The sequence below is a fragment of the Mobula birostris genome, chromosome 4 (assembly GCF_030028105.1).
Source record: "Mobula birostris isolate sMobBir1 chromosome 4, sMobBir1.hap1, whole genome shotgun sequence".
Classification (NCBI taxonomy): domain Eukaryota; kingdom Metazoa; phylum Chordata; class Chondrichthyes; order Myliobatiformes; family Myliobatidae; genus Mobula; species Mobula birostris.
In genome coordinates this window covers 128,152,583-128,172,461 of record NC_092373.1, presented here as the reverse complement: position 1 = coordinate 128,172,461, position 19,879 = coordinate 128,152,583, and the positions used below count along the sequence as shown (strand labels likewise).

At 39.9% G+C, this 19,879-nt stretch overlaps 1 protein-coding gene across 1 annotated transcript in view; it reads left to right on the top strand.

The window, feature by feature from the left end:
* otud4 (OTU deubiquitinase 4) overlaps positions 1–19,879 on the top strand; it is a 73,738-nt gene that overhangs the window by 48,009 nt on the left and 5,850 nt on the right. Inside the window, exons 9-17 of the mRNA XM_072256014.1 lie at positions 1,137–1,257; positions 1,350–1,414; positions 2,772–2,869; positions 9,757–9,866; positions 10,897–11,095; positions 11,845–11,992; positions 15,822–15,969; positions 18,869–19,135; positions 19,778–19,818. Coding sequence (XP_072112115.1) covers positions 1,137–1,257; positions 1,350–1,414; positions 2,772–2,869; positions 9,757–9,866; positions 10,897–11,095; positions 11,845–11,992; positions 15,822–15,969; positions 18,869–19,135; positions 19,778–19,818 — 1,197 coding nt within the window. The remainder of the gene's footprint in view (positions 1–1,136; positions 1,258–1,349; positions 1,415–2,771; positions 2,870–9,756; positions 9,867–10,896; positions 11,096–11,844; positions 11,993–15,821; positions 15,970–18,868; positions 19,136–19,777; positions 19,819–19,879) is intronic.

The window sequence follows — 19,879 nt, the reverse complement described above, 5'->3', positions numbered from 1 at the left end:
GGAGTGAGAGCAGATGTGCGTGAAATGGGGGAGATGCGTTTGAGAGCAGAGTTGATGGTGGAGGAAGGGAAGCCCCTTTCTTTAAAAAAGGAAGACATCTCCCTCGTCCTAGAGTAAAAAGCCTCATCCTGAGAGCAGATGCGGCGGAGGCGGAGGAATTGCGAGAAGGGGATGGCGTTTTTGCAAGAGACAGGGTGAGAAGAGGAATAGTCCAGATAGCTGTGAGAGTCAGTAGGCTTATAGTAGACATCAGTGGATAAGCTGTCTCCAGAGACAGAGACAGAAAGATCTAGAAAGGGGAGGGAGGTGTCACAAATTAAACACAAGGGTTCACATACTTTTTCCGGCCTGGAATGTGAATGATCAAACAACTTATTTAATAAAGACATGAAAAGTACAGCTGTTTGTGTGTTATTAGTTTAGGCAGATTTTGTTTGTCTATTATTGTGACTTAGTTGACGATCAGACCACATTTTATAAGTAATTAATGCAGAAAACCAAGTAATTGCAAAGGGTTCACAAACTTTTTCTTGTAACTGTAGTTCAGCTAAAATGTAACAAGGATTGGATATAATGCGAGTGATGAACTCGGAAACTATTTGTGTTGCTTTGGCTGCATCGGTTATAATACAATTTGGATCGGGAAGTAACTGCAGTAATCAGGCACAGGCTGAGGGTTTCACTGCAGAAGGCCATTGAAAAGAGTTACTTTGGAAACTGACAAGTAATCACTTCCATTGACACTTGTGCAACAATCTTCTATTAAACAATATAACATGCAACCTATAGTATTTTTAACTTGCAGTAACAAAGTAAACTTGTAGCTGTTTAAAAACACCTTTATTTTTGAAAACCCTGCAGGAAAATTCTTTTGTTATTTGTGAGTCTGAAATCTCTTGCCTCTAACCTTTTTTTCCTATTGACACAATTGTTTCTATAAAGCAAATTTCTATAATGTGAGATCTTAGAAAACCACAACTATGACATTATATCAGAGCTACCTGTACAGTGAAGTATATCAGTAAACACTAAGCGTAATTTTGATGCCCAGGTAAATGAAAGGAACCGTTTTATATCATTTCACCATTGATCATATGTCGAAGTACCTCAGACACTGTTTTATCACTTATTTTCAGAAACAACAAAAGAAAAATGAAAGCGCAGCCCAGATCTCCTTCCCTGGCGAGGTCCTCCGAGCACTCAACCCAAATATTTACAGAAATATTGAGTATGAAGTTTGGCAGAAATCGAAACAAGGTAAATGTTTTAAGCTTACAACCTTTGATTTCAAGTTGGCTATTTCGCACGTTGTTGCCGTTAAATATTAATATTTAATCTGCACTTTTCAGCACAGCAGAAAAGGGACTACTCCATTGCTGCTGGGATGCAGTATGTTGTAGGGGATAAATGCAAGGTAGGCATTGATGCAAAATATCTACTTTCTGACTTTCAAATTTCAAATTTGTGATCTCTCTTTAATATGTGCAATACCTTTTTTGGCCTCAGCCTTTAAGAAGGGTCATAGAACAGAAGAACAACAAATAGAGTGAAAGGAGTTTTCAAGACCAAAATCCAAAGCTCAGGAGCCCCAAATATCCCTTGTTAAAACTGCAGGCTTGAACACTAATTTGAAAGCATGGGAATTAGGCTTCCAGCTTAAGTTTGATTAGAATGGACAGGGTGTCTGCAGAGGATTATGTAGACTCCTAAAAACAGTCCATTTGGGAAAGGGAATGAGATTAGTATGAAGACTGAAGTTCTGGCCACAGACAATCCTGCCTTGTTCCCATATTCCCTTGTAGTTGGGCCACCCTCTAGTCCTGCTCTTCTGTCTACTGATTCATAAACCTTCTGTGTTCTTGCATCCTACTTGCTCTTACCAGGTTGTGTGCTGGGAGGCAAGAGGCCACTGGTTTTGATGAGTTATTACTCCTAATGTACTTTTCTAGATTTATGCTATAAGGATGGTGTTCTAATATATTCCCCCTTTGCCTTCCCTTCCCCTTTCTTCTTTGTCAGCAGTTAGATTCTCAGGCATAATAATTGTTGTTGATACTTTGATCAACAAAATGCAGGAAAAAATAACCTTATGGTTTTAAAACTTGTCTGTTGCAAATTAAAGTTACATTAAATGAAGAAATTCCCCCCCTTCCTCTTTGTATGAGCTGTAGAAACTTTTCATCTGAAAGGGAGAAATGGAATTGTATAAGATAACTGTAAATTTGTAGAATGGCCAATTAATAATTGGAAAATGATCATTGGTAACTACTGTGAACTAATGATGCATATTTTTATTGTGTTTTTCCTATCACCTCTTTTGAAGGCAGTGAATATAAGAACACAAAAATATTATATGCAAATCCAGTCAGCTCCTATAGCTTCTACAAACTGTGTATATTAAACCAACTTGTCTTGAACTCTCACTCAATCTTAAATGGTGTTTCTTCAAGACATAACTTGTCTCTAATTGAATTGTGCTCCAGGATTTTTACTGGAGTCTGCTGCCCTCTAGAGGGAATGTAAAGTTAAGTCTTCCAGCACAGGATCAACATGTCCGATGAAGGACTTGTTCATGATTATATTCCTGATATTGCCTAAGTCCAGCATTCCCATTCAGTTGACATGGTTTGTATTACTGAAATCCTTCAGTGGAGTATCTATTTTATGAAGCCCTTTGATTTGCGTCTTATTGAAGACGCATTTATTACATAGATAATGAAAATTAAGAATATTGATGTATCTTTAAAACTCCTTTACAATCTCTCCATTAGGTCTGTTTGGATGATGGTAAGTGCTACAATGCACACATTGAGATGGTCAGCCCTGACAATGGACCGGTTGATGTTTACGTCGAAGAACTAGGTGAAATGTAGGTTCAACCATTTTAATTTTAAAGATAATTGTGCATGTCTTTATTTATTTTTCAGCTTTTAAGAATATTATATGACTACATTTCATAGCAGCATTCTGGCAACATTGTGCAAGCCCGATGATCCATGTGACTTTGATGTGAGAGCATAGGTTATGCAGAGCAGCTGATGACAGTATGCTAGAGTAATAGCACCGTGTGTATTTCATCTGATCTACAAGAGGCAAGAAAGAATGCCTCATGTAAACTTGGAGAATGGATGCAAGCCCCTCTTCTTGAGCCTTGAATTTTTTAAACGTAAGATGGGCTAGTAGGTGGGGCTGGAATGAACTGTGTTGAGATAAAATAATCATACTGTGAATGGTATTTATATGTTTTCCCTGATGGCTATCTTGGTAGTATTTATATGTTTTCCCTGATGGCTATCTTGGTAGTACATTGCCCAATAAAACAGCGTGCTCCTTTTCGGAATGGATCCAAGTACATATCAGTTGTTTTGAGTTATGTAATATAGCCAAATGTGATGGGGAATATGGACACTCTGAGAATCCTCCTCTAACATAACCCAGTATTTTCAAGGTAGAAGGGAGGAGGATCTAAATTGAGTTCTCCATTAAATGCTTGGGAGCAGAGCTAGTTCTGATACACATTGTTGTTTATTTGTTTATTTTAAGTTTGCTTGAGAGTGAACTGTGGACTTGTATCATGCCAACATCTAAATTTTATCAATGAAAAGAAATTAGAATAACTGAGATTTAATTTTGGAACAGGAAGAGAAATAAGGAGGTTTGATTAAACAAGAGTGTGAGGGGCAAGAGATCACAAAGGAAGATTTTGGGTGGGGGTGGAAAGCATTAAGAGGTTTGACATCTTTTGAAAATTTCAGCTTTGCCTTGGGGAATGAGATAGAGCACAGTTCACTTTCTGGACAAGGGTGGTTGATTGAATATCAGGAAACTGTCAATGTAAAAGGATACTTAAGCTACAAAGTTCCAGATTTGACTTTCTGTTGCAAGTTTAATAGACAATATGCAAATACAGGAACCATGAAAATCACAGGAGGTTAAAGATGAGCTAGATATTTTTATGTTACAGAGATGGGGCATAACATTAATACATCTGGTGTATCTTCCTTATCACAAGTTGCAAGCTGATCTGCACACTACTTTAATACTTACTTTGTACTTTATTGTCGCCAAACAATTGATACTAGAGCGTACAATCATCACAGCGATATTTGATTCTGCGCTTTGTGCTCCCTGGAGTACAAATCTATAGTAAATATTAAAAATTTAAGTTATAAATCATAAATAGAAAATGGAAAAGGGAAAGTAAAATAGTGCAAAAAAAACTGAGAGGCAGGTCCGGATATTTGGAGGGTACGGCCCAGATCCGGGTCAGGATCCGTTCAGCAGTCTTATCACAGTTGGAAAGAAGCTGTTCCCAAATCTAGCCGTACGAGTCTTCAAGCTCCTGAGCCTTCTCCTGGAGGGAAGAAGGACGAAAAGTGTGTTGGCTGGGTGGGTCGTGTCCTTAATTATCCCGGCAGCACTGCTCTAATAACAAGACTGATCATCCAGACATTTTTACTAAATTTTGTGAACTCTGTTTTAGTTTACAGAGGCAAATTTGAGAAAATGTGTGCTGTTTATTTCTGTTCCTTTGAATCGGGATGGATAAGTTTTGTTGAACTATTATCTCTACTGAAATATTTATGAAGCAAAGGGAATGCTGAGGAGTTTGAATCTAAAATGTAGCCCTTGCTCCATGCAATTGAGGAACCGCGGCTGCTGGTTCTCACAGCTGGCCTTTGGTTTTATTAAAAACTACCTGCAGCAAGCAGTAAAATGATATCTGGATGGCGTCCAATTTATTGGGTTTGTGCTACTTAACCCTTCTGTTTCTGAATGAATGAATGATTGAATAAATAATAGCTGTTATTGGAGATATTGCTTTAAACTGAATTGAAACCAACAAGATTGAAACATGCCAGTGTCTGAGCACTCTTTTTAAATACAGTATCACTTGTTAGAATCTCCTTGTGGAAGTTAAAGCTCTGTGTGCCTACTTCCACTGGGCATCGTCCCTCTTTGGGACTGTGTCAGTGTGGCCATTGATCTTTATCTGAAGTTGCTTCGCTCTTTATACTGAGAATATCATGCCTCTGAATTTTACCAATTTTTCCCCTTCCCTAGCAGACACCGAGGAAGCAGATTGTTTGGGTGTGGGGAGTAGACTGCTGAGTTGTTGGTGTGGTGGCAAATACGAGTGTAATACCAAGATTTGAAGTCACATAGTGTTGATGCGCATTGTGACTGCTTGACCTTCAGTTGAAGTGTAAAACACGTATGAATAACACATTGGTGTGAATTCTTGTTGGGGTGGATTGATTTACAGAATTATAGTCCGGTGCATTTAATGACAATAGAAGGAAAGATTGAAGAATATAGAAATGAATGTGCAGTAAATGAAATTCCATCCATAACAAAGCCATGGGAAAAGGAAAGAATTTTAAGTGTGACACCTAGATTAACCTTCTATTTGCTAACAATTTAGAAATTAAATGGGAAGAGAGGAGAAATAAATTTAAATGAAATCTATGAAGGATGGGTTGATCTTTATGTATTATCATTATAAACAGACAAAACAGGTCATTAACCCTGGTTCCCAGTGCTATTCAGCTCCATCTTCAAATACCTTCCAGTGCTGTCTGTGATATATGAAAATAGTTTTTCAAATTTTCTGTTAATTGTTCAATTCAAAGTATCTTGCAGAATCGTTTGGAAGAAAAAGCTTTGTCGGTTTGCACGTAATGTCTTCCTTTGTATGTAACAGCTTGTTCTCATCGCAACTCTACTTTGCAGCAGTAGGACATGAATGTTTTAGCCTGCTGTGACCTGCTGTTCAGAGTTCCTGTCAGAATTCCTTCTGAAGTGAAGTGGTTGGTGCTCCATCTTGTGGGCATTTGGAGCAGTCACGAGAGGTTTTATTACAAGCGTGGCAGGGCTTAAACTGAATGTCACATTTCTCTGTAATTCTTATTCAGAAGCAACAATATTCTTTGATAGTCACCTTAATGTTTGTATCACCTATATTTATAGAACACTAAGCTATTTTATGTACGAATTCGAATTTGCATGCATATATTGTATTCTTATTGAGATACAGTGCAGAACAGGCCCTTCTTGGCTTAAAGCTGTGCTGCCTGGCAGACCCCTGATTTAATCCTAGCCAAATCATAGGACAGTTTACAATGACCAATTAAGCCATCAACTGGTACGTCTTTGGACAGTGGGTCCAAACGTGGTCACAGGCGAACGTACAAACTCCTTACAGGCTGGAGAGGGAATTGAACCCAAGTTGCTGATATTGTGAAGTGTTACACTAACCACTATGCCACCGTGCCGCCCCTCTCACATTAACACGTTATATTTAACTAGCAGGTTGATGTGAATGGCACACAAATGCATTTTGCTGAGACTCATAGGCTCAGATTAAATTCATGTCAGATCTATCTCCATAATGTGACTGAAAATTTCGATGACTAATTGATTATATTGAAAAAGGAGACTGTAGAAAAAATAAAAGGGGAGGAGGGGTGGCATTACTGGTCAGGGATACTATTACAGCTACAGAAAGGGTGGGTAATGTAGCAGGATCCTCTTTTGAGTCAGTATGGGTGGAAGTCAGGAACAGGAGGGAGCAGTTACTCTATTGGGGGTATTCTATAGGCCCCCTGGTAGCAGCAGAGATACAGAGGAGCAGATTGGGAGGCAGATTTTGGAAAGGTGCAAAAATAACAGGGTTGTTATCATGGGAGACTTTAACTTCCCTAATATTGATTGGCACCTGATTAGTTCCAAGGCTTTAGATGGGGCAGAGTTCGTTAAGTGTGTCCAGGACGGATTCCTGTCACAGTATGTGGACAGGCCGACTAGGAGGAATGCCATACTAGATCTAGTACTAGGTAATGAACCGGGTCAGGTCACAGATCTCTGAGTGGGTGAGCATCTGGGGGAAAGTGACCACTGCTCCCCGGCCTTTAGCATTATCATGGAAAAGGATAAAATCAGAGAGGACAGGAAAATTTTTAATTGGGGAAGGGCAAATTATGAGGCTATAAGGCTAGAACTTGCGGGTGTGAATTGGGATGATGTTTTTGCAGGGAAATGTACTATGGACATGTGGTCAATGTTTAGAGATCTCTTGCAGGATGTTAGGGATAAATTTGTCCTGGTGAGGAAGATAAAGAATGGTAGGGTGAAGGAACCATGGGTGACAAGTGAGGTGGAAAATCTAGTCGGGGGAAGAAGGCAGCATACATGAGGTTTAGGAAGCAAGGATCAGATGGGTCTATTGAGGAATATAGGGAGGCAAGAAAGGAGCTTAAGAAGAGGTTGAGAAGAGCAAGAAGGGGGCATGAGAAGGCCTTGGCGAGTAGGGTGAAGGAAAACCCCAAGGCATTCTTCAATTATATGAAGAAAAACAGGATGACAGGAGTGAAGGTAGGACCAATTAGAGATAAAGGTGGGAAGATGTGCATGGAGGCTGTGGAAGTGAGCAAGATCCTCAATGAATACTTCTCTTTGGTATTCACCAATGAGAGGGAACTTGATGATGGTGAGGACAATATGAGTGAGGTTGATGTTCTGGAGCATGTTGATATTAAGGGAGAGGAGGTGTTGGAGTTGTTAAAATACATTAGGATGGATAAGTCCCCGAGGCCTGAAGGAATATTCCCCAAGCTGCTCCACGAGGTGAGGGAAGAGATTGCTGAGCCTCTGGCTAGGATCTTTATGTCCTCGTTGTCTATGGGAATGGTACCGGAGGATTGGAGGGAGGCAAATGTTGTCTCCTTGTTCAAATAAAGTAGTAGGGATAGTCCGGGTAATTATAGACCAGTAAGCCTTGCATCTGTGGTGGGAAAGCTGTTGGAAAAGATTCTCAGAGATAGGATCTCTGGGCATTGAGAGAATCATGGTCTGATCAGGGACAGTCAGCATGGCTTTGTGAAGGGCAGATCGTGTCTAACAAGCCTGATGGAGTTCTTTGAGGAGGTGACCAGGCATATAGATGAGGGTAGTGCAGTGGATGTGATCTATATGGATTTTAGTAAGGCATTTGACAAGGTTCCACATGGTAGGCTTATTCAGAAAGTCAGAAGGCATGGGATCCAGGGAAGTTTGGCTGGGTGGATTCAGAATTGGTTTGCCTGCAGAAGGCAGAGGGTCGTGGTGGAGGGAGTACATTCAGATTGGAGGATTGTGACTAGTGGTGTCCCACAAGGATCTGTTCTGGGACCTCTACTTTTCGTGATTTTTATTAACGACCTGGATGTGGGGGTAGAAGGGTGGGTTGGCAAGTTTGCAGATGACACAAAGGTTGGTGGTGTTGTAGATAGTGTAGAGGATTGTCAAAGATTGCAGAGAGACATTGATAGGATGCAGAAGTGGGCTGAGAAGTGGCAGATGGAGTTCAACCGGAGAAATGTGAGGTGGTACACTTTGGAAGGACAAACTCCAAGGCAGAGTACAAAGTAAATGGCAGGATACTTGGTAGTGTGGAGGAGCAGAGGGATCTGGGGGTACATGTCCACAGACCCCTGGAAGTTGCCTCACAGGTGGATAGGGTACGTAAGAAAGCTTATGGGGTGTTAGCTTTCATAAGTCGAGGGATAGATTTTAACAGTCGCGATGTAATGATGCAGCTCTATAAAACTCTGGTTAGGCCACACTTGGAGTACTGTGTCCATTTCTGGTTGCCTCACTATAGGAAGGATGTGGAAGCATTGGAAAGGGTACAGAGGAGATTTACCAGGATGCTGCCTGGTTTAGAGAGTATGCATTATGATCAGAGATTAAGGGAGCTAGGGCTTTACTCTTTGGAGAGGAGGAGGATGAGAGGAGACATGATAGAGGTGTACAGGATAATAAGAGGAATAGATAGAGTGGATAGCCAGCGCCTCTTCCCCAGGGCACCACTGCTCAATACAAGAGGACATGGCTTTAAGGCAAGGGGTGGGAAGTTCAAGGGGGATATTAGAGGAAGGTTTTTTACTCAGAGAGTGGTTGGTGCGTGGAATTCACTCCCTGAGTCAGTGGCGGAGGCAAATACACTAGTGAAGTTTAAGAGACTACTAGACAGGTACATGGAGGAATTTAAGGTGGGGGCTTGTATGAGAGGCAGGGTTTGAGGGTCGGCACAACATTGTGGGCTGAAGGGCCTGTGCTGTACTGTTCTAGAACAAGTGGAGGTGCAACAAAAATATTTAACGAGGATAACATAAGCAGATTTGTTTACATGAACTTAGTGGTCACTTCATTAGTTACCTCCTATACCTAATAAAGTGGCCACTAAGCATATGCTCGTGTTCTTCTGCTGGTGTAGCCCATCCACTTCAAGTTTCGATGTGTTGTGCGTTCAGTGATGAGATGCTCTTCTGCACACCACTGTTGTAACATGGTTATTTGAGTTACTGTCAGCTTGAACCAGCCTGGCTATCCTCCTCTGACCTCTCTCATTAACAAGGCATTTTCACCGACAGAACGGCCGCTCACTGGATGTTTTATGTTTTTTGTTTTTTCATACCGTGCTGTGTAAACTCTAAAGATTATTGTGCATGAAAATCCTGGGAGATCAGTTTCTGAGATACTTAAACCACCTGTCTGGCACTAACAACCATTCCATGGTCAAAGTCAGTGAGATCACATTTCTTCCCTATTCTGATGTTTGGTTTGGTTTGAACAACAACTGATCTTGACCATGCCTGCATATATTTTATGCATGACATTTCTGCCACGATTGGCTGATTAGATATTTATGCATTAATGAGCAGCTGTACCTAATAAAGTGGCCACTGAGTGTACCTAAATATTTCTTACCTTCAGACATAGCACACCTCTTCAGAACCTTAGGCCACTAACACAAGCTTCTCAAAGGGGAACCTGGAGCAGAGTTCAAGGAAAAAGAACTAAGAAGGCATTGAATGTCAATTCTGGTAAGAAAACATTAGATATTAAATTGCCCTGGAAGAATAGATGTATGATTCAGAAGTTGGCAGTAAAACCTTACTTTTGTTGTAAATTATATTTAAGAGCTTGTTAAGTGTAGAGGATATTCTTTCCTGTAATATTCAAGTACAGGTCCTCATGGATGATAATATTCAGAGGTGTTAACAGAAACTACAAGTGTACTATGAAGTGTTTATGTCATTTATTGATTTTACTGTACGTGCTCTGAGTCAGAAGAAACTAATTGTGATCGACTGTAAAAGTGGGCAAGGGAATGGTGATTGAACCAGTACAAAATACTTTGTTTTGAGAAAGTAAACCAGATCTGGATATACACAGGGTCCTGAGAAATGTTGCAGAACGGAGAGATGTTGGGGTTCAAACACATACTTCCCTGAAAGGGGTGAATCAGGTTGACATTTTCAGAGTAAATTTATTATCAAAGTACGTATCATAGTTCGTCAGCTGAAGCACTTAGGTGTAGGAGTTAGGATTTCACATTATAGTAGTGCTGATCGTTGGCTAGGCTGCTCTTGGAGTATTGTGTGCAGTTCTGGCTGCAAGAGAGGATGCAGAAAAGGGATTCACAGATATGCTGCCTGGATTGAGAAAGTGAATTGTATGGGAGAGTGTGGATGGGTGGGATTATCTTTTGTAGGGCAAAGGAGTCTGAGTGGTGACCTTACAGTAGTTTGTAAAATAAGGGGTATACATAGGGTAGATTGTCAGTCTTCTTTTCAGAAGAGTGAAGTCCAAAAGGTTTAAGGTGAGAAGGGGAATATCTGAGAGGCAAGTTTTCTATGCAGAGGATGATGGTGTATGAAACATCCAGCATGAAGAGGTGATAGAGGTAGGTACAATTACAATGTTTATAAGGCATTTGGACAGGTATATGGATAGGAGAAGTTGAAAAGTATATGGACTAAAAGCAGACAAATGGGATGTGCATAAATGGACATCTTGATCACTGTGGATGTTGGGCCGAGGAGTCTAATAATTAAGAACATATATTTACAGAAGTTGACTTCAGGGGACTGAAGAATTTGAGCAGTTCTGTAAGTAAGCCAAACCGCTTACAGTCAAACTTACCGCCACGTCTACATCAAGCAAAGGTAGCCAGACAGCAGAACTCTACGCTGCACAGCTCAGGTCAACAACCCAAAGTGTCACCAGCAGAGTATGTGGGGCGACTGGAGGACTTCCCGGAACTCTCGAAGTAAGTGATGCAACATCGTTTATACGTCGAGCAGTGTCTTTTAGTGACAGTTAAGATGATATAATGTGCTAGGAAGAACTCATTAACTAAATCTTGGAATGAGCAGTAAGCTTTTCATAGATTCTTGTATCTTGGAAATACTACAACTTGTGTGTGGAATTTTTCATATTTCTGAATCTTTGAAACTGAATGGAAGAATATTTCAATAGCTTTTGTTCACTCTTTACTGCAAGTACTGTGTGGACTGAGCGTATCTGTGGGCCTCCTGTGGCTGTTCCCAGCTTTGGGTTTATGGACTCAGTTTTGATCTGAATGCTGATGCTTGCTTTATTGTGTATGATTTGATTTATTTTTTTCTCTTTGCATTGGCTGTTGGTCTTTTCTTTTAAATTAGATTGTTTTGGGTTTCTTGTTTTGTGGCTGCCTGTTAAGCAGACAAATCTCAAGGTGGTATAATGTATACATACTTTGGTAACAAAATGAACTTTGAACTTCGAAATCAAAGGATAAACCAGGCAGCAGCAGCACTAATTTATTGAACTTCCTCTGGAAGATTATTGTCTGTCTTTGAGTGAAGCTAATTTAAGTAGAGAACATGTTGGCGTATCTGTCAGAGATAGAACACATCATGCTTGTCCTTTCATACAGTTTACTGTGATGTTGGTTGTAAACCTATCACTGTGATGTGAAAAAGAATGTGTGTTTTACATGATCTTTGAGATCTTGCTTCATTGCAATCTCATTTGTAGGAAGAATATTCGAAGTCTAGAATCTGATCAGAGGAATGCAGAATGTATGGGCACTAATCCTTCAGTGAAGGCTGAACCAGGGATGAATGAAGCTAAAATATCAACTAATATTCACCTGCGAGTTGAGAAATCTCTGCCTGCTTTTGATGTGAGTATGATGCAAATTTTTTTGTTATGATTTCATGGAACCTTCTGTATGCAGAAGCAGCAGGTCAAATGGAAACACTGAGCTTCCAAGCTTGTGGAGAAACCATTTTAAGATGTTTGACGTTCAGGAAAGAATTGTGGTTCTAGGTTAGCTGTGTTGGTTCTCTGCTTAATTTCTGATCCTTGGGCGTTCTTCCAGGAGTCAAAAATGGTGAGCCGCCTTAATTCCTAGATATCAGTTTATTTTAAAGTACGTACAAACATACAAGTACAAAGCAAACTAAATAAAGAGCTGAGAAATGATGCCAAGCAGGGAATTAATGCTAAGGGGTAAGACAAAGGAATTTTTAAAAAACTATCGCATTTATGGGTAAGAAATTCCTTAGACAGGATTAAATTAGTTAATAGTCTATATAATTAAAACAATTACATCACGTGGGTAATGTGCTAATACTTAGCCAATGAAAAATGAGAAGGGTGACAAACCGTTAGTTTAGCTACTGTACCGCTTTCTACCAGTGTGTGAAAAATATGTGTCTGTTTAAAAAGTACAAATCTTATAAAAAGTATTATTTAAAAAAAATACTGGTTTCCAACAGCTGCTAGTAGTGAAGGTGGCGCACCACCACTTGAAAGTTATTGGAGGTAGAGATGAAATGCTGATCTTGTGAGCAGTGCTCACATCTTCAGAAAGAATTTAAAATTAAGCAATTTGCATTGATTAAGTTGGATAAATATACAATGTATTAACAAAACTGCTGAAAAAATAAATGTACTTCAATTTAATGGTATTAGTAAACCAAATGCTATACTGTTAAATCAGTATTTACTTACAGTGAAAACGGTACCTTGTTAGAGAGATGGGGTATGGCATTGAATGGGATAGGTCGAGTGCATTATATCAGCAACAAAGGATAAATAAATCACTAATTAATGATTATTAATTATTAAAAATGGAAAAGATGAGTGATTCTGCCGCAATTGCATGGATTGTGAACTTTGTAACGAAATGCTGTGGGTTTAGATATTGCTGCCCTATGCAGAGCTGGGATGCAGAAGGCTGGCCTTGCTGGTCTTCTGAAGCCTGAGGTCGGTGGCAGTATCTAAACTACAACTGTGCTACAGGCGGCTTAGTGAATAGGTCCTGCTTGGAAATGCTCCTGGTTTTCAGTTGTGGTTGGGGGTGGGGCTTCTTTGTCTTTTGTCGAGTTGTTACAGAATTTCGAAGCTTTTGGATGTTTTTGATATTCAGAGATATTTACTGCAATACTAATAGCTTCCAAATAATAAAAATAGCTATTTATTCAGAAATAATGAAAGAAATTTTAAACTGAAGCAAAACAATGTTTAGAACATAGAACAGTACAGCACAGTACAGTACAGGCCCTTCGGCCCACAATGTTGTGCCGACCCTTAAACCCTGCCTCCCATATAACCCCCCACCTTAAATTCCTCCAAATACCTGTCTAGTAGTCTCTTAAATTTCACTAGTTTATCTGCCTCCACCACTGATTCAGGCAGTGTATTCCACGCACCAACCACTCTCTGAGTCAAAAACCTTCTCCTAATATCCCCCTTGAACTTTCCACCCCTTACCTTAAAGCCATGTCCCCTTGTATTGAGCAGTGGTGCCCTGGGGAAGAGGCGCTGGCTGTCCGCTCTATCTATTCCTCTTATTATCCTGTACACCTCTATCATGTCTCCTCTCATCCTCCTCCTCTCCAGAGAGGTAAAGCCCTAGCTCCCTTGATCTCTGATTATAATGCATACTCTCTAAACCAGGCAGCATCCTGGTAAATCTCCTCTGTACCCTTTCCAATGCTTCCACATCCTTCCTATAGTGAGGTGACCAGAACTGGACACAGTACTCCAAGGCAGCATCTCTAGGAAGAGGTACAGTCGACGTTTCAGGCTGAGATCGTGACCCCACTAAGGAGCACCAGGCCATTGTCTCCCACACCATCACTGACTTTATCCGCTCAGGGGATCTCCCATCCACTGCTACCAACCTTATAGTTCCCACACCTCGCACTTCCTGTTTCTACCTCCTACCCAAGATCCACAAACCTGTCCGTCCAGGCAGACCCATTATCTCAGCTTGCTCCTGCCCCACCGAACTTGTTTCTGCATACCTCGACATGGTTTTATCCCCCCTTGTTCAATCTCTTCCTACCTATGTTCGTGTCTCACCCTGAAACATCGACTGTACCTCTTCCTAGAGATGCTGCCTGGCCTGCTGCGTTCACCAGCAACTTTGATGTGTGTTGCTTGAATTTCCAGCATCTGCAGAATTCCTCGTGTTTACAGTACTCCAAGTATGGCCTAACCAGGGTTTTATAGAGCTGCATCATTACCCCGCGACTCTTAAACTCTATCCCTTGACTTATGAAAGCTAACACTCCATAAGCTTTCTTAACTACCCTACCTACCTATGAGGCAACTTTCAGGGATCTGTGGACATGTACCCCCAGATCCCTCTGCTCCTCCACACTACCCAAGTATCCTGCCATTTACTTTGTACTCTGCCTTGGAGTTTGTCCTTCCAAAGTGTACCACCTCACACTTCTCCAGGTTGAACTCCATCTGCCACTATTCAGCCCACTTCTGCATCCTATCAATGTCTCTCTGCAATCTTCGACAATCCTCTACACTATCCACAACAACCACCAACCTTTGTGTCATCTGTAAACTTGCCAAACCACCCTTCTACCTCCTCATTCAGGTCGTTAGTAAAAATCACTGGAAGTAGAGGTCCCAGAACCGATCCTTATAGGACACCACTCGTCACAATCCTCCAATCCGAATGTACTCCCTCCATCATGACCCTCTGCTTTCTGCAGGCAATCCAATTCTGAATCCACCTGGCCAAACTTCCCTGGATCCCATGCCTTCTGACTTCTGAATAAGTCTATCATGTGGAACCTTGTCAAATGCCTTACTATAATCCATGTAGATCATATCCATTGCACTACCCTCATCTAAATGCCTGGTCACCACCTTAAAGAATTTTATCAGGCTTGTTAGACACGATTTGCCATTCACAAAGCCATGCTGACTGTCCCTGATCAGACCATGATTCTCTAAATGCCCAGAGATCCTACCCCTAAGAATCTTTTCCAACAGCTTTCCCACCACAGACGTAAGGCTCACTGGTCTATAATTACCCGGACTATCCCTACTACCTTTTTTGAACAAAGGGACAATATTTGCCTCCCTCCAATCCTCCGGTACCATTCCCGTGGACAACGAGGACATAAAGATCCTAGCCAGAGGCTCAGCAATCTCTTCCCTCGCCTTGTGGAGCAGCCTGGGGAATATTCCATCAGGCCCCGGGGACTTATCCATCCTAATGTATTTTGACAACTCCAACACCTCCTCTCCCTTAATATTAACATGCTCCAGAAAATCAACCTCACTCATATTGTGTAAGTGTCTTCCCCTGTTAATCTGTGGGAATAGAATCTCCATTGAAATTAGTGGGGTTTCAGAGCAAATACCAGGTCATTGTGTGAATTAGAATAGTGATTCCATCAGTGACTTGTTGGGTTCCATGATGAATACTGCAATGGAGTGTAGTAACAGGTTGCAACCCTCCAGAACTGCCAGGAAGTTCTGGACTTGCACAATGTGAACATACTTTGAAGACTTGTTTTGGTTTGGCTGAATCCCATCTGTGACCTGGTGGTTCGTACCTTCCTGATGTTTCACCTACATTGCAGTCATTCATGAGGTGTTCAAATGTTCCCTAGGTTCATTGATGTTGTAGATCTTGGGGAGTAAAATTGCATAGATTTTTCAGAAATATTATTAAAAAAATTTTTGTCCTGAAGATCATTCCGGAGAAGGCTCCTCACACCAAAGTGGAAAAGATAGAGCCCAATCTTCAGTTGGATCAGCAAACATCATATTCTTCCTCTGCCTCAGCACCAGTAGCGACTCTATCTGAAGTTCCAACATGTTCGCCAAGTCAATCAGCTGGTAATATATTAAAGCATATTTACAATCCTTAACTGGCTAGAGATATGTTAATACATTTCACAAATTGTGAATGAACAGATTTTCCAACAAAAGTTCAAAGGCTGGGAGAGCAATTCAGATTTCACTTTACTAACTGAGAATGTTAGAAAACCATCCAAATTTAGAAATTTAATCTCTTTTAATCTTGAATTATACGCGGAGGTCTAATTATATAGGTTGCAGCAGGGTTCCATTCCAGGGAACTGCTCATGACCCGTAATCCAGAAATGAACAAAAACTGTGTGTGGGTGATAATTGTAGAAACAGCTGTGATGGAGAGGGTGCAGGCACAGAGAGAGTGGCTGCCAGCCAGCCTCGCTGGCTCAGTGAGTGAGCAAGCGAGGGGAGTCTGCTCGGCAGTCCAACTCTGCTCAGCTTGGCTTGGCACAGCTCCTGATTGTTGCAGATCGGGAGAAGGAGAGGGCAGGGAGAGAAAGCATGTGGAAATGCCCCGTCACTGCGGTAGAAGCAGCTGGTTAATCCATCCACATCCAAGCAGTTGGTCTCCCAAGCACTTGCTCATATGCACGGAGAGTCCATAAATTGCAGTGTAATCTGGGGAGGGCCTGGATAGTAAATACTCTATATCAATATATATTTCATAAGAGGATCTATTATTTGCTTTTGAGCTATTTTAGATCTGTTTTGTGGGTTGGAGTGCTCAGATGTACTGTATTGCCAAAATTGGAATATTCTCAATGTATTGAGTTTAAGTGACTTAAGTAACACATATATAACAAATTCAAAAATAGTCAGTGATTTTAATAACAAAGTACAGTGGATTCCAGTTAACTGGGACACATTAGGACCAGTACATTTTGGTCCAATTAAGCGATTGCCCCAATTAGCCAAAGTTTCGTGAAAATGGTGAAAAAGATATTAAATAAAAGAGATAAATGATTGTTTAATTGGTAACAAATTATATTTTAATTAAATACAGAACATTACCAAGACCAATGCAGTACTATAAAATTGTATATTAATTTTCATTAGTTATTGCTAGAGAAATTCATCCAGTGTGTGCTGCTGTGTTCTTTTGATTGGCCTTAAATGAATAAAATCAGCACAGACACCTAGTGCAAATGTCTCTCTAGAATGCCTGCATTCTCCAAATCTTCATTTTCATTAAAATATTTGAGATGGTTGTTGATACCTTCAAACTGGTCGTAGTTCCTAACTCACTGAATTAGTGAAATCATTTCATTTCCACTCCCGGCTGTTTCTGGCCTTTGGTGAGCAAAACAGTTCTGAATTGTCTCATTGCTTATTTCTCGCCAATTGTCAGTGACAAAATCACTGCTTTTTGAACACACACATACGTAATTGAGGCTAGTTAAAAACTGTTTGCTCTAAGCATAGTGTAGTGTCTTAACAGCCATACAAGTACCTGTGAGTAACACTAGCTAGAAACTGTTTGGCAACAATCTCTTGTCCCAATTAAATGGCATAGTGTCCCAAATAAACAAAGGGAATCCCTGCTATTTTCTCGATTAGTTTTTGTTCTTTAAGAGTGTCCCAAGTAAGTGGTTGTCCCAATTAATCAATGGCCTAATTAACAAGATTCCACTGTATTTGTTATTTTCTTGTAGCAAAGTGCAATTTTTCTCTAATTTTTAAAACTTGGTTCTAGAGTATATGTTTGGTTAACCTCGTTGAGCCAAATAATTAGCTAATTACTCAATTCCTGTCATTATGTTGGAATGCTGCAAGGATCAATTCTTGGCCCATTGTTGTTCTCATTCTATATACTCCTATTAGGTCAGATTACTTCAAAACACAAGTGAATTACCATAGCTACACAGATGACACACAACTGTATTTGTCAATTATGCCAGGTGACTCTGAGGCTCTAAACCCTCTGGTCCGGTGTCTTACTAGTATTACAGAATGGATGAGTTCAAATTTCCTTAAATTAAGGGAAAAAAAAACAGAAATTTTGGTAGCAATAATAAAAAGTGTGAATCTTAGAATTAACCTTGATCATCTAGCTTTACAAATCAGTCAGAAGGAAAGAATTCACTGACTCAGCTAAATTTCAAATCACACATTAATCATAATACTAAAGACTGTATTCTTGCATTTAAGTAACATTGCAAGGGTTATATTTCTTATAACATCTCAACGTGTAAAAAATTGAAACAGTTTTGTTAGCCAATTAGATCACTAACGCACTCTTTTCAGGACTGCTAAGAAAGCTATAAAATGACTGCAGTTTGTTCAAAATACGGCAGCAAGAATCTTAACCAAAAATTGAAAATTTGAGCACATTTCACTGGTTTTTAACATCATTACACTGGTTATCTGTGTCCTTTAGGATAAACTTTAAAGTGCTCTTAATTATGTACAAGGCTCTGAATAATCAAGCTCTCCCATATATTTTTGAGTGTCTATCCTCTCATAGCCTAATCATAATGTTAGAACTGCAAATACTGATTTGCTTAATGTTCCTAGAGCCAAGCATATAAGAACTGGTGATGCAGCCTTTTGCTCTTATGCCCAAAATCCTGAAGTTATCTACTGACTGAGGTACACCTGGCTAGTTCTGGGGAATGTTTCAAAACACTTCTGAAAACCTACCTTTTTAAATTTGGCCTACTTAATGTCTATTAATGATTATATAATTTGGTATATTCAATTTATTTTATTCTGTAGAATGTCTGTCTTGTATTTTTATGACTATATTGGTTATCTTTACAATTGCACTTTAAGTCTGCATCTTAATGTATGAAAGGTGCTATATACATAAAGTTATTATTTGGAACTATGTTTCTGAATTCTGTGATGGATCACAGCCGCTCTGATTTGGCTAACATTTTCAAAATTTTAAATAATAATGAAAATAGTTTCTATTATTTGACAGAAAATTCATCACAGACAGTCATTCCACCTACAACTTCATCCGCAGTGACTCCCAGCCCAGCTGTATCGCAGGCTCCAATGAACTCAGTCCAGATGAAGGCACTTAATTCCCCTTTCCTTGGACCTAATCTGTCACGGATGCCGACAGCTCAGATTCCAGGCACTTTTGATGTATTATACCCTGGATTTGCTATGAATGAAAGGGGCGAGTACCTCACTAATGCACCTGTGTATTCCTATAACAAGAGTGGGGCAGACCTTCCGGATGGTAAATGCTGTGTTTTTTTTTGATATACAGTATCAGATATTTTTAACTTGCAAAATTATTGTGAATTCTTTTCCAGCATATGTCAAGTAATGGCCAAAAGTTTCAAAAGAAAAAAAAATTGCAATTAAAAGTAAAAATAGAGTGGATGTTAGAAATACACATTTAGCCAGTCAGTATTTGAATGGAAGAGTTTTCATAATCACATACAACTGGAAATCAACAATAAGTTGTGCAGTTAGCAAGTACCAGGATACAGTTCTTGTTTGCATACTTAGAAATGGTCTGATGAAGGTTCTCTTGTATGATTTAAAGAATGAAAGTGAGATTTAGTGGAAATGGGCCCCTTTGGAGCTTAGAACACAGGATCAATGGGCGTAAGCATAAACCATTTTGTATATTATAACCATTCGGTAAGATCGGTGCAGATCACTGACTGCCACTCTGTTTTCCTGCTGCTCCTTGCATCTACTGATTGTTTTTTTGATTTTGCTTTTGAACATGTATAATATAAAAGCATTCAAAGGACTCCAGAGTGGTGCTTTAATAAATTTAAACAACATTAAAACATTTAATAAAATGTGCACAAATTTGATGATCATTTCCATTTCATGAAAAAGTAATTTTTTTTCATTCTTCAAATAGATAAAAGCATTCTACGCTTTTTCTACAACCTTGGAGTTAAGGTAAGCCAGCTTATTGTGACTTTACTGTCATTCATAGTAGGAAATTATTAGCCATAGGAGG